Source organism: Lepidothrix coronata, unplaced genomic scaffold, assembly GCF_001604755.1.
Source record: "Lepidothrix coronata isolate B3197 unplaced genomic scaffold, Lepidothrix_coronata-1.0 Scaffold78, whole genome shotgun sequence".
NCBI classification, from domain to species: Eukaryota; Metazoa; Chordata; class Aves; order Passeriformes; family Pipridae; genus Lepidothrix; species Lepidothrix coronata.
In genome coordinates this window covers 3128958-3143395 of record NW_016690258.1, presented here as the reverse complement: position 1 = coordinate 3143395, position 14438 = coordinate 3128958, and the positions used below count along the sequence as shown (strand labels likewise).

The 14438-nt window shown below is 59.5% G+C and overlaps 2 protein-coding genes across 3 annotated transcripts in view; both read left to right on the top strand.

Moving 5' to 3' along the window:
• The first annotated feature begins 741 nt into the window (after positions 1-741).
• Positions 742-11290, top strand: SEMA3G (semaphorin 3G). Of its 2 annotated transcripts, XM_017819856.1 has the most exons (16): positions 742-836; positions 4305-4465; positions 5263-5325; positions 6690-6809; positions 7478-7568; positions 7650-7766; positions 8002-8144; positions 8224-8338; positions 8442-8511; positions 8704-8848; positions 9090-9321; positions 9429-9520; positions 9786-9827; positions 9988-10213; positions 10517-10656; positions 10750-11289. In XM_017819856.1, exons 1-16 carry the CDS (start codon positions 743-745, stop codon positions 11212-11214), a joined length of 2316 nt encoding a protein of 771 aa, XP_017675345.1. In that variant the 5' UTR covers position 742; the 3' UTR covers positions 11215-11289. The 2 variants fall into 2 exon arrangements, with proteins under 2 accessions (XP_017675345.1, XP_017675344.1); XM_017819855.1 differs by having other exon boundaries at positions 7478-7766; positions 10750-11290.
• A 91-nt stretch (positions 11291-11381) lies between these two features.
• BAP1 (BRCA1 associated protein 1) overlaps positions 11382-14438 on the top strand; it is a 15832-nt gene continuing 12775 nt past the window's right edge. The window contains exon 1 of the mRNA XM_017819844.1: positions 11382-11388. Coding sequence (XP_017675333.1) covers positions 11382-11388 — 7 coding nt within the window. The remainder of the gene's footprint in view (positions 11389-14438) is intronic.

Below are 14438 nucleotides of genomic sequence, written 5' to 3'. Positions count from 1 at the left end.
ATCCAAGGCTTTTGTGTGAGGGACACACCTGCCTGTGCACCGAGGCTGCTGTGGGAAGCCAGTGTAGATTCTCTGATGTCTCATATGAGGATGTCCCCTGCCCCTGCAGTCCTGGGGTAGGATGGCATGGGAGTTGGGGTGGGTACCATGGGGGCCTTGCTGGCCAGGATCCCTGTTCAGGGTGCTGGCACCTTTGCTGGGAGATAGCAGTACATCCCCTGCCCTGTGGGTGCACCAGGGCTGCATGTGGCACCCTGTGCACCCCCCTCGATCCTGCTCAGCCCCTTTCCCCAACCATCCTTCTGTATCCAGCTTGCCTGGCACTGAGATGAGACCTGAGAGCTGGGTGCTTGCTGGTGCTTGGAGATCACCCCACGCTCAGCATCCTTCTCGGGGAGCAGGTCTGTGTGCCCTCTCCTCCTCCAGGAGGGTAAGGCTGGGAGACCCTAGCTTCCCTCCCTTGCTCCCCATCCTCAGGGATGACCAGAAGGGGCTGGCAGGGTCAGCTGCAGGAGGGGGCTGTGGTAAAGCCTAAAGTGCTGGTGGCACGGGGACACTTTGGGGATGTGCGGAGTTCTCGGGGTCCCCCCAGGGGTGGAGCCGTCCCCCCGCGCATCCCCGCCGCCCTTGGGGATGAGGGATGGCGGGGCCGGGCCGGGGCGGGCCGGGGCGGGCCGGGGGCGGTCGGATGTCGGCCCCATAAAACCTCAGTGCCACCGGCGGCCCCGGGCGCGGCGGCGGGATGCGGACGGCGGTGGCCTTGGCGGTGTCGCTGTCGCTGTGCTGGCTGGGGGCGACGGGGCACAGCTTGCCCCGGCTCCGCCTGTCCTACCGCGGTGAGCCGGGCCGGGGGCACCTGCTGCGGGACGGGGGGGCTGCCTCCCGAGGGGTGTCCTCGGGGTCCTCTCTGCGGGGGTTGCGCGGGGGCTTGGGGAGCTGCGGGTGCTGCGCTCGGAGTGCAGGTTTTTTGGGAGAGAGGTTTCGTGGGCACCTTGCGCTGGGGGCTCGGGTTGGGCTGGGGTTTTGGTGAGTGGCTGCCCGGCACCCCTCCGTTCCCCGCGCGGGACGTGGAGGGCCCCCGGAGAGAAGGGGGAGGAGGTGGGGAGCCGAGTGATGGGGAGAGGAGATGTGCAGCCGGGATCCGCGCCAGCCCCGTCGCTTCCCACGAGGGATCGTCTCCCACGTGGAGTGAGGGGAAACTGAGGCAAGGCACTGTCCCGGCCCCGGCACGCTCTGCCGTGTGTGTTGGGGCCGTGCTGCGGTGCGTGGGTGGTCCCTCGGCCTGGGCACCCCCGTGGGTGGGTGCTCAGCAACCTCGGCTGGGTGGGGGGTCCCCGGGGGTGGGTGGTCCCTCGGCCTGGGCACCCCCGTGGGTGGGTGCTCAGCAACCTCGGCTGGGTGGGGGGTCCCCGGGGTGCGCCCTCTGAGCCCCGCCGTGCTGGGGTGCGGGTGCTGGGGTGCCGGAGCCCCTCGGGGGGCTGCGGGGGCAGTGTTTGGTTTTAATTAAAACTCTCCCTGTGATCCTGCTCTGACTCGCCGCATCCCCCGCTCTGCCAGCCTAATCCACGGGCTGCTCCAGCCAAACTTGACAGAGCCTGGGGCGCCCCAATCTCCTTCTGGCCTCAAAGCAATGAACCTACTCGTAAAAAAATTAACATAAAATAAATTACATAAGGCATATCTTCCCCGTTCCCAGTGAGAGGAAAGGCATGATCAGTCCAGCACTTGGAGAGCCACGGGAGCTGCAGAGCACCTCCCTGTGCCAGGGAAAAGTCTGCTCCTGTGCTGCCTGGGCTGGGGGTTCCCAAAGCTGCCTCTGTCCTGGGGCACAGCAGGAGACCCAGGGGCTGCGTCCCTGTGGAAGGGGAAATTGAGGCGCTCAGTGGTCCCTGCTTACCCTGGGAGCCAGCACGCACCCAGGACGGCTCATGGCTCTCCCCCTTGATGGGATCCGGCGTCCTCAGGTTGGGCTTGGCAACAGGGCAAGGGGGTCTGGGGTCACAGCAGGGCTGGGTCGTGGGGCTCAGGGTCTGGCTTTGTGTCTGATCCACTCCAGCACAAAGTCCGGCCGTGCCGGGCCATTCCCCAGGTGTGAAGGGCTCCTCAGGGCCCTGGTGGGGGGCGCTCCTCAGCTTCTCACGGGGAGGAGCCACCTTTGAAAGCCTTTTTTTTTTTTTTTTTCCGCTTCTTAGGCTGATTATTCCATTCGTCTTCCAAATTGGAAACAGAAACTGAAATTTCCCATGAAACAAATTCTGCCACCGCCTTCTCCCCGAGGGGAAGAAAAAGAAAATGAAAATTTCAATTAAAGCCATTAGAGCCTCCGAAATGAAAGGGGCGAGCCGGAGCTGTTTGCGCACATCTCCTCGGTCTGGGCTCTGCCTGGCGAGCGGCTCTGGGTGCGGGGTGGCATTTGTGGGGTGACAGGGATAGGCTTTGTGCTGTGAGTGCAGGGGTGGCCACGTCCCCAGCTCTCCCTCACACTTCAAGCCACTCTTCTCCTTTTGTTTCGAATTTCAGCAGTGGCTCATGTAAGAGGGGAAAGAGCATTTTGCTGCTATGTGCATTGCAGCACAGCCCAGTGCTCTCTTACTGTCCCTCCCCCGGGGCTCCCCCCACTGGGGTAAAGGGGTCCCAGGAATGGATGGGCCATGGCAGGGGGCTATTCCCTGGGGAGATGAAGCCGGGGGGGGGGGGGAAAGGAAGGCGCCCTGGGCTAGTGTAACCCGAGGCGCAGGAGGAATTCGCCAGGTCTGGGGGAGAAGGGGAAGCCTCGCCTGAAACAATAAAAGGAGCCCGACGACTTTGCTGATGTTATTCTGAGCTGGGAAAATATTATTGCTGGGCAAGAATAGAAGGAGACGACAGCATTTTCCTGTGCTGAACCAGGCGATACGGGAGGACCTGAGATGCTGTGAGGACACAGGGGGAGGGTACCCCCAGGGAGACGGGGTGGAGGGGCTGCCAGGGCCTGGTGCCAGCTCTGCTGGCAGGCACAGGGGACTTCCCGATGGGTATGGAGCCACTGAGGCTCTATCCTTCTGTGTCGCTGGCATCACCAGTTAGGGCACTGGGACTGCCCTTGAGCAGCCTGGCAGGGATGGGAGCTGTGTGTGATGGGATGGAGGTTGCCATTGTCCCCCACCAGGGATGGACCTTGTCTCCCTTGCAGGCCCCAGAAGACACATTTCCCACCAGGATGGGGGCATGGCACGGCCACCTCCTTGCTGGAGGTGACAAATGGCCCCCCTGGCAAGAGCAGGGCTTGGTACCCCAGTGTCTTGGGCTGCTGGCAACTGGGCTTGTCCCAGCACCACCTCCCCTCTCATGGGGTCATGTGGGGGGGATGCTCGTACTGGGGGTTTCCCTGGGGTCAGCAGCAGCAGCTAGCAGTCTTCTGGGCTGGAGGGTGTTTGGGGACATGGCTGTGCTCATCAATGGCACTTTGTCCTCCTCCTCCGTCTGACGGTCACAGTGGCCTGGCCTGTGTTCGGGGCAGTTGCTGGGATGAGTTTTCAGCTGAGCCATTCCCTCTTGCTCTCTCCCTCTGTGGCAGCTGTGTGGGCGCCACTGTGCTGGCTTGATGACCCTGAAAGTCATTTCCTGCTGCAAACCAGTCATGGCACTTCCCCCACGGTGTCCTCACCATGAGGGTCCCCTTGGCATCCCATGAAATCCATGCTTGGACCTGATATCAGGGGGGGCCTTGATATTGGGGGCCTTGATATCAGACCCTGTTTCTTTGGGATGTGATGTCCATCCCAGGGATGCAGAATTCCCATTCCAGTGCCTCTGCCCAAGTGCCATCCCCATGGTGTGATGTGGAGGAAACCTCCCTGTCAGCAAGGTCTGCTGGTGGTGGCAGCAGCAGACTTTGTGTGCCATGGCACTGGCTGGGTGGCAGCTGGCAGGGACAGGACCTGTTTTCTGCCCACCCCATATGTGATCTCATCACCCTCCTGGCTGGGGCTGGTGGCACAGCCCAACTCACTGTGGTACGGCCACAGTAGAAGGCTGGAGTGGTTTGGCCAAACCTTGCTGGGGGGCAGCAACCTTGCCTGGTACCCTGTTGCCAATTGGCTCTGCAGCTTTTTCCTTGGCTGGCAGAGAGAGCAGCACTTCAGCCAGGTTGAGTCTGGGATGCCCGCACCTCTGGGAAGGGATGGAGAAGGATGATGCTGTCCGGGGAGGCTGGGAATAACTCTTCTGGCTCCAGGACAGCTCTGTGATACTTAGAAGCAGCAGCTTGTAGGGACCCTTGAGGCCAGGATGGCTCCTCCTGATGTGCCCTCTCTCCCTGGCAGAGCTTTCAGGCAGCAACCGCTCTGTCCTCTTCTTTGGTCACCGAGGCTTCCTGGGCTTCCGCTCCCTCTACTTGGATGAGTACCGGGATCGGCTCTTCATTGGGGGGAAGGATGTGCTCTACTCCCTACTCCTGGATGGGGCCAATGCAGATGCCAAGGAGGTGAGTTGGGTGCTGCTGAGCTTCATCCCTATGGACTCCTCGCCCCTCTGAGTGGATGGTGCCCAACTGAGCCAGGCAAAGTCACCCTGAAACAAGACCCGCCCTGGGGGTGTCCCCATCTCAAGTGCCCTGAAGTGATTCTGAAAACTTGTAGTGCCTGGCAGGGGTGGTCTAGCAGAGACAAGGAGCTAAAGGCATCTATCATTGCAACAAGCTCTGTCAGGGCTCTCAGAGGCCCCCAGGCCTCTCCTCGATCCTCGGTGGGAGAGGTGACAGACCACAGCAATAGTGCTGGGTGGTCCTTCACCCTCTCCACTTTGGCTTGCTGTTTTTCAAACAAGGCTCTGGACTGTTTCTAGCTGAAGAAAGGGGAGGAGGAAATGAAGTGCCCTTAGTGTGTTGGGTCACTGTGATGGGGTCAAGGGCTTGTGTACCCAAGCTGCCCTTGGTCTGAGAGCCGCCAAAATCTGTGGGGGACATGGGCTCCATCACTCATGCTGTCCCCCAGCACTCTTTCCCCAGGCTACCCACAAGCCCACCCCCTTCCAGGCCAGCTTCAGCCATCCCCAGCATGACCACCCAAATCCAGTTTGGCTGTGGGCTGTGACCGCTGGGGTGCCTCTCCCCAGGAGGAAGGGTCCTGCCTGAGGTTGCAGGGTGGGAGCCCTGGACTGGGTGGGCTCTGGGGAGCTGTGGTCCCTCTCTCTGTCCCTCTCTCCATGCCTGGGGTGATGGATTTGCAAGGCTGAGTTCCTGCTGCCCCCCCTCCCTGCTCCAACAGATCCTTTGTGTTTCAGATCTACTGGCCACCCCTTCCGGGGCAGACGGAGGAGTGTTTTCGGAAGGGGAAGGATCCAGGGGTGAGTGTCTCCCCATGTGTGCTCTGCCCCGAGCTGGGGGTCCCCACGGCTGGGGCTGTGCCATGTCATCCTGCTGGGAGTGACCCCATGGGGCTCACAGGCCAGTTAATGCCAGAGTAGAGCATGAGGGAAACTGAGGCAGGAAGTCAGTGGCCAAGCCTGGCCATATGAGAGGCTTGCTCCAGGCTCTGGGAATGCTGTCTCAATCCTGCTGCTCAGCCCCGTGGCCGCAGACCCGTGGCCAGTGTGTCCCAGAGTGGCTACACTGAGTGGGCAGGGATAGCCAGGCTCTGGGACCTGAGCTTGGAGGGACCACAACCCCCATGCTGTGCTCCAGACCCCAGCAACACCAGCCCATCCTGGCTGTCCCCAATGATGGGAAATCTGTAATTCAGTCAGGTTCAGTGACCTTGCTCCCCAAACCTTACCCCTCTTTGCATCACCCTGCCTCAATATGAAGCAGGACTATGGCAGGGATAAAGTCCCCAAGGCTCCCTCGACCCAGACTAATTGCTCCCAGGAGTCCCTGTCCTGCTCTGTGTGTTTATTTTACAAGCTCTCACCGACAGATCCAAGCCAGGGCAGGCTCAACTTTTTATTTTTCTTGAACATATATTTTTTTTCACTTGCTATTTTAGAGGCTCTTTGCAAAGGGAAAATAAACAGCAGGAGGCTGGGAACCCCTAGGGCGGCTCAGGAGCGGTGTTCCCAGCAGATGAGGGGCCTCCTGCTGTGGGGGGAGGTGTGTGGGGGGACAATGGGGGCAGGCAGGGCTGGCGCTGACCAGGGGGAGCCGCCAAGCAAACAGTGGAGAAGGATGGGAGCCCTTTTCCAGTGGGAACTGCTAGGAGAGAATGAGCGAGGTCAGAGGTGGCAGGTCTCCAGCCCTGGGAGTGTCATTGCTACTGTCCACCAAAGAAGAGGACAATTCCAGACAGCAGCAGTCAAAGCTGTTCTAGAGGCAGCTCAGGACGTTTGAGGTTTCTGCCTCTGGTGTTTCCTCCTTTTGTTTCATCCCCAGTGTGTGCAGGAACACGATGGGAAAGGATGTCCCTGCATCTGGTCACGTCCTGGGCGCCAGGGGTTGGGGGCTGAGTTTGGAGCTTGCTGGGCAGGTGACTTTGCTCCCCTGGCATGGGCTGTGTGACAGGGTGAGTGCACAGGTGCCCAGGGGCAGGAAGACCAGTAAAAAGCATTGTCCTTTTGCAGTGGGCTGGGGACCACCTAGATGAAGTCTGTGCAAGTCCTGTCATTGGGTACAAGCTGCCATCTCACACCCCTGGCACTAGGCTAGAGGCAGGGAGCTGGGAGTGGGCAAAGCACCAATATCCTGTGACCCTTCCTCTCCCCTGCTGTCTCCCCAGACTGACTGTGCCAACTATGTCCGTGTGCTGCATCCCTACAACCGGACGCACTTGCTGGCCTGTGGGACGGGCGCCTTCCACCCTGTCTGCACCTTCGTCTATGTGGGGCCCCGTGGCGAGGTAGGGAAGCACTGTGGAGGGTGCCCACCCTGAGCATCTATGGTGGGACACCCCTGGGAAGTAGATCCTCATCATCTGCCTCCCTCCTGAGTGGCCTTGAGACTGTGTGGGGATGCTGGATGTGGTGTTTGCCCCATCCTAAATACTGAGGGGGGACGGTATCAGGAAGCAGCTCCCTGTTGTCCCTTTGAGCTTCTGCTACCCCCTTCCCCAGCTGACCCACCTGTCTGGGCTGGCATCCCCTTTCCAGACATGGGAAACACCCAGACAGAGGCTGGTGTCCTGCCAGGGGCTGACGCATGGGTGGCATTTCCTCTTCTCCCAGCTCACTGCTCATAAATCAAGTTGGCTGGGATGGAATGGCAGGGGCCTCTGTTCCCTCCTCACAGCCCAGCACCATGTGGGCAGCAGGAGCCCCGCCTGTACCGTGATGACTGACCAGGCTTACAGGCAAGCAGTGGGGCTGGCAGATCCCTCCAACTGCTGTGTGTCCACATAGGATCAGTCCTGCCTCAAAAAGCATGGATTTCTTTTCCAGACAGTCTCTTTGGGTGGGCTGGTGCTGAGGATGCTTGCAGCAAAGTACCTGCGAGCTGGGCAGGGACCAGAGCTGGCCCCTGTGTGCCCAGGCACAGCCCAGGGCTCACCTGCCTGCTCTCCCTCCCCAGCACACCTTCAGCCTGGACCCCACCACCGTGGAGACCGGCCGGGGCAGGTGCCCACACGAGCCCAGCCGTGCTTTTGCCAGCACTGTCATCGGTGGGTTGTCTTCCTTGGGATCCATGAGCCTCTGGGGTGCTGGCCAGAGATGGTCCCTGTGCAAGCTGGGTGTTTTTGCAGGTGGGGAGCTGTATGCTGGCCTCACCGCGGATTTCCTGGGACGTGATCCCGGCGTGTTCCGCAGTCTGGGGACCCGCTCCGCCCTGCGCACCGAGGTGGACCAGCGCCTACTCCATGGTAAGGGCTTCCCTCTGCCCCTCCTCCTGCCCCCTGGCTGGGCTAGTGCTGGGAACCATAAGCCTTGCAGTGGCCATGGTGCAGCATCCCTCATGGCTGGTATGAGCAGGGCAAGGCACCAGGAAGCAAGGTCTGGGTGTCCTCCTGGCTGGCATCCAGCCCCAGTGTGGTGTGGGGCTGGAGGTGGTTGCTGTGCCCTCTCACCCCACCTGACATGGCCAGCTCTTGCTTGTAGACCCCAAATTTGTGGCAGCCCACTTGATCCCAGACAATGACGACCGGGACAATGACAAAGCCTACTTCTTCTTCACGGAGAAGGTGGTGGATGCAGACAGCAAGGAGCACGCCATTGTCAGCCGTGTGGGGCGTGTCTGTGTGGTAAGATGCTGGTGGAGACCGTGGGGGACAGGGATGGACAAAGTCACAGCAGTGGCCTTGATGCTTCCTGTCCCTGCAGAATGATGCTGGTGGCCAGAGGGTGCTGGTCAACAAGTGGAGTACCTTCAACAAAGCCCGGCTGGTGTGCTCTGTCCCTGGCCCTGGTGGCATTGACACCTACTTCGATGAGCTGGGTAAGGGGTGTCTGGATCTGTACCTCACCAGGGCTAGTCCCTGAGTTGGTGGCTTCAGGAAATCCCAGGGATTCTAGGAGAAACCCCATGCTCTCATTTTCAGAGGATGTCTTCTTGCTGAGGACAAAGGATGGGAAGAATCCAGAGATATATGCCCTTTTCAGCACTGTCAGGTGGGTGGTCCAGCTCCAGCCTCTGGGGACATCCAGCTGCAGCCACCCATGATCTGCCCTGTCACTGTCACCAAGGCTTGCTGGTCGCTCCCCAGCTCTGCTCTGGTCTGCATAGGGATGTTGGTGCTCCCATGAGCCCCAACATGGGCACCAAGCATGGCTCTGCTCATCGCGTTCTCCATCTCCTTTCAGCCACGTCTTTCAGGGCTCTGCTGTCTGTGTGTACCGCATAGCCGACATCCGGGAGGTCTTCAACGGGCCCTTTGCCCACCGGGAGAGTCCCCACCATCAGTGGGGTGCCTACGAGGGCAGGGTGCCCTACCCACGGCCTGGTGTGGTGAGTGACTCCCTGTAGCTCTGGGCCTTCTTCCCCCCATCTTCTCACCTGCTGGGGTGGGCTCCCTATGGGATCCACCCCTGGTCAGCTGTGGACCAAGGTCTGGCAAAGGGGTGGAGAAGATGGATTCCAAATTGGAAGGCGAGGAGGGGTCCAAACCAGCTTTGAGGGGCGATGGAGGGCGAAGGAGGGGTGGGTGGTGGTGTGGCTGGGCTGAGCTGGGCCCCTCTCATCCCCACAGTGTCCCAGCAAGACCACCAACCAGCCCCGGCGGCAGTACGGCACCACCAAGGACTTCCCTGACGAAGTGCTGCACTTTGCCCGCGCTCACCCCCTCATGTACAGGCCCGTGTATCCCCGGCACCGCCGGCCCCTCCTGGTGAAGACCGACCTGCCCCACCGGCTGCGCCAGATCGTGGTGGACCGGGTGGAGGCCGAGGACGGGCAGCACGACGTCCTCTTCCTCGGGACAGGTGAGCAGCAGGATCAGCATGCAGGAAGCAGCCCAGTGCTGGAGTTACCACACCTCCAAGCTTCGTGATGGCAGGGTGCTCACACCTCCATCCTCCTTGGCCCCCAGATGCCGGCTTGGTGCTGAAGGTGGTGGTCCTGCAGAAGACAAGCTCAGCCATGACTGAGGAAGTCATCCTGGAGGAGCTGCAGGTTTTTAAGGTGACATTTTCTGTCCCACTTGCAATGGAGGGGGCAGGGGGGTGAGCTCAGGTTGGGGAAACACATGGGGAGGGAGGCTCAGGGTTTGTCACCGCAGTGTTGGGCACTGGAAGGTCTCGGGGCTGTGAGAGCAGAGGGTGGCCAGGGGTGTTTCCACCCTCCCCAAAACATTCCTGATGCCCTCCAAAGCCCCAGCAGCTCTGAATGAGCTGGGGTCTCTGTGGCGAGGTTTAGCCAGCCTGACATCCTCTCTCCTCCCCTGCAGGTGCCTGTGCCCATCACCCAGATGGAGATCTCTGTCAAGCGTGTGAGTATAGACATGGCTCGGCCACAGGGCTGGGGACTGAGCTGTGGTCACCAACCTCTCAGAGCTGCATGGTGCTTGCCCTGGGGAGGTCTTGGCTGGCCCCCTGGGTGCTGTGCCCATGGGGCCTGCCAGCATCACCACCTTGGTGCTGTTCCCCCAGCAAACACTCTACGTGGGCTCCAGCCTGGGGGTGGCCCAGGTACGGCTGCACCGGTGTGAGTCCTATGGCTCGGCTTGTGCCGAATGCTGCCTGGCCAGGGATCCCTACTGCGCCTGGGATGGCACTGCCTGCACCCACTACCAGCCCTCTGGCAAGCGCCGCCATCGCCGCCAGGATGCCCGTCATGGTAACCCCGCGCACCAGTGTCTGGACCAGAACCTGACTGGTGAGAGACTGGGGGGCCCACAGGGCTGAAGGGTTCCTCTAGGTGCCCCAAAGTGTCCTGACATCCACAGCCCTCAGCACAGAGAAGGGCTTGTCGCCATCGGGATGGGCTGGGGAACCCTCATCTCCCTGTCCCATAGACCAAGGGGTGCCCCAAGAGAAGGTGGGTGCTGCTGGGGCTGGGGTCTGTCCCCAGGGAGAGAAGGGGGCTGAAGCCACACAGTGGCCCAGGGGGGCTGACACATAGGCAAGTGGAAGCCTGGCTCTGCCCTCCTCATGAGCCTGTGCCTTGTCTTTGCCCCAGTGGATGATTTTGAGACTGTTGAGGAGAAGGTGCTTTATGGGGCGGAGGACAACAGCACCTTCCTGGAGTGCATGCCCCGGTCCCCGCAGGCCACTGTGCAGTGGTTTGTCCAGAGGCCCCCGGACGAGCAGCGGGATGAGGTGAGGCTGCCCCTGCACTTGCTTCCCTTGTGGGGACATGGGAGGGATGTAGGGCCAGACCTGGACTCCCCTCAACTTTGTGGTGGCCGGCAGGTGAAGACGGACGATCGGATCCTGCAGACGGAGCACGGGCTGCTCTTCCGCAAGCTGCACCGGCACGACACCGGCACCTACTACTGCAAAACCCTGGAGCACGGCTTCACCCAGACCGTGGCCAAGACGGCCCTGGAGGTGATCCCTGGTGAGCAGCTGGCACACACCCTCCCCAGGGAGCGGGGTGACGAGCCCCCACGCCTGCTCTGCTCCGAGCCCCGGCTGGCGCCACAAGCTCCCAAAGCCTGGTTCAAGGACATCATGCATCTGATCAGCTCCCAGAACCTGCGGCGGGTGGAGGAGTACTGTGCCCGCCTCTGGTGCAGTGGCCGCCCCCACCACCGCAAGAGCAAGCTGGCCCAGGCCAAGCTGGCCCTGGCTGGAGTGGACGTGGGCAAGAAGGGACGGGTGGCCAAACCCCACGGCGAGAGGAACCGTGTGCCCCGGCAAGTGCCAGCCACTTAGAGAGGGCAGGGTGACGGACGTGGGGTGGCCGTGGGCGAGCACCAGCTCCCCGTGCTGCTGGCAGCCCCGAGGGTCTCCTGCCCTGGGAGTGCTGCCAGCCTGGTCCCCTCGGACAGGTGGGTGGGCAGGTCCTCATCACCCTCAGTGGCTGCAGGGTCACCTCCGAAATGGACGGTGAGGTGGGATGCATTGTCCCCCCCCTTGCTCTTGCTGGGTGCTGTGGCAGTTGGGGGCCATGGTCCCTGGGTGTGTTGGGGCTTGGTAGGCGTGGTGGCACTGCTGTGCTGTCACCCCAGGAGCTGGCTGGCTTCCTCTGGGAATAAAGGGGCTGAACATGTCACCATGGGGAGCAGCTGATGGCTTTGGGCTCTTTCCATGCCAGCCCAGAGCCTGTGGAAGATGATGCCTGCTCTTATGGGGGGAAAAACTGAACATTACCCCAGAAAACATCTGTGTCCAGGATGAGCCCTGTCACCTGCTGTGCCTGGGGTACTGGAGCCATGCTGTGCCATCCAGGGCATACCCTGGAGGACAGGGCTCCTTCCTACTTTCCCTTGGCACCAGGACTCACTCAGCAGCGCCTGGGTGCAGCTCCCCATTTCTCCTCTGTCCCCCTGCCCCCAGCCACAGTTTTAGGATCAGGGAGAAAAGCAAATGTTTGTGGGCAGGTTAGACCTGTTCCTGGGTAAACATGGGAGAGGCACTGATGCCATCCCTGTCACTGTGCCCAGGTAGGAGCAGGGACAGGCAGAAGGCACAGTTTGGGGGGGCTGTACCACAGCTGGGGTGTGTTTCTGCTGGTTGGTGGCCCTGCAGGGCAGGGTGGGACGAGGCCGGTTTGGGTGGGTTCATGGTGGCTGGTGGAGCCAAACCAGCACCTGGGGTCTCCCCCAAATGCAGGGGCTGGGGTAGGTGCATGGGGAGGTGCTCCTTGCTTTCCTCCCCCGACATGAGCTCACTCCTGGTCAGTCCCGGGGTGATAAAGATCTGCCCCTTCCTGAGGCAGGGCAGCCCCACACAATGGTGTGAACTGTGGCCCCGCTGGGATGGGCATTGTTCGGAGCCGGAGGGACGGGAAAGAAAAATAATAATAATAATAATAATTAAAAGGCCCTAAATAGCTCACACAAAGCCAGGTTGTGATATCATCTCTCCTCCCTGTGAGTGTGTGCGTTTGTGCTGCAGCACAGCTCGCGGGGAGCAAAGTCCATGGGCAGCACTGCCGTTGCCCAGAGAGAGGGGCTGGGGGTCCTGGCCCCCTTCTCCAGCTCCCTTGCAAGCTCCAGGTGCCTGCTCAGGGTGTCTCCTGGGATGGGAGAGCTGTGGTGGGGCTGGCGGGCCAGGACACGTCCTGCAGGGAGGGGAGTGGTGCTGGCAGCACTGACTTGTGGGGCCAGACTGGAGCCAAGCACGTGGATTTGGATAATCACAGGCTTGGGGGCACGGGAGAATGACAACCAACAAGTGGAGACAAGGAGGGACCTGGGTGTAGAGCCAGAAAGGAGAGACAGGAGTCTGATTCCTCAGGGCCTGGATTAAAGGGCTCAACAGTGCCTGCACTGACCCGTGCTGGAATGCCTGTGCCCTGCTGCCTCTGAGCGACTCTCTGAGCTCCACAGGGCAGGGGATGAGCTGCTCGTCTGGGGGGAGGCAGCAAGAAGGGTCCTGAGGCCACGCTGTGTGTGGGACCCAAACCTGAGCTCCTGTGGGACCCATCTGGAGGTGGCACTGGGGCCAGCAATGCTTCAAAGGGAGCAGGAACAGAGACCAGAAGAAAACAGTCCCCCAAAAGGCCTATCCCGCCTCCCAGTAAATCTCTGGGATTGCTGAGCCTGGCCCTCCTGGGTAGATTTACACCACTAAGGCTGGAGCAGGAGGGATTTTGTCAGGACTGCCTGTCTTGGGATCACCAGCAGCTGAGGTGACCTGAGTCCCTGGAAACTTCCATGTGCTGAATGACCACGAACACATCCTCAGGCCTCCAGGGGGTGGAAGGAGACACAATCCATGGGCAGATTCAGCACCTGCAGCATGAGGGGAACAAGCCCTACCTGGGGCTTGATGCTGTCCCAGGGCAGAGCGGGGTGAGGGGGGCGCCGGGGGACGGGGTGTGTGTGGGAACAGCCGCAGAACAAAGCCGTGGAGGTGGGGGAAACAGGCACAGCCATTCCCGCTCCTATTTTTATCTCACTTCCTAAGGAAGTGCAGCGCGGGGGCGCACGCTCGCCCTGGGAGCCTTCCAGCCTCCTGAGGCGGAGAAAGTGGAGCTGCTGGCCAGGGCAGGGCCGGCACGGGTGGCACCTCAACACAGAGTCACAGGATCACTTAGGTTGGGAAAGACCCCTGAGATCATCGAGTCCGACAGAATACTGGTTCCCAACCCTAAAAAACCCAGCAAACAACCTCACAAACAAACCAAAGAACAACAAACCCCTCAACCCATCAGACAGATGCACCCACATTATCATGCCTGCTATTCCTTTCCACCCAACATGCACGTTTTTTGGAGATCTTGCTATGAGAACAAGGCAGGGGGTCCCTCCAACGGTCTGGGACGTTGCAAATCCTGGTAGATGCCTATACTCTCAGCGGTGCTGTTAAGTGTTGCAATAAGCAGATCCTCCTTGAAGGGCACAGGGGCAGAACTAAGAAAGTACTGAAGTATCACAGTGCGTAGGGAATCACAGGAATAAAGTTCAGCAACAAGTGCTGCAAACTAAATGCCCTAAAAGAATTAAATTTTAAATTTATTTAAATGAATTTATTAAATAAATTAATTTTTATTACCTATTTATTATAGATAATTCTATATGTCTATTTATTATAATATAGTATATATAATATAGCATATAAATTTTTATATTGTACATATTATCTTTATAGTATAATAATATATATATTATTATCTAAATATGTTAACCATGATATATTATTTTGTTATCTTATATCTATTATATTAGATATATTACATATAATACAGTTTATTTATTATAATTTATATGTTTACTTATTAGAGATAATAAATGGAAGTAGCAGCATAGAGTGAGGAAAGGGAGAGAAGAGACGATGTAAATCGGTCGGCAGAAAAGTGAGGAGCGAGTCGTGACAAACCCCATTATTTTAAATGCAATAAACTCTGAACATCCACTGCACGCTGTGGCAGAAAGAAAAACACCCTAGCATGGTTTAGACAAGCCGTTTTACATGGAAACGCCCCGATCCCG

Coding starts and splice junctions, on each gene's coding strand:
- SEMA3G (XM_017819855.1), top strand. CDS start 743: ATGCGGACGGCGGTGGCCTTGGCGGTGTCGCTGTCGCTGTGCTGGCTG. Junction 7,767..8,001: donor GGACCAGCGCCTACTCCATG/GTAAGGGCTTCC, acceptor TCTTGCTTGTAG/ACCCCAAATTTGTGGCAGCC. Junction 10,214..10,516: donor TCTGGACCAGAACCTGACTG/GTGAGAGACTGG, acceptor TCTTTGCCCCAG/TGGATGATTTTGAGACTGTT.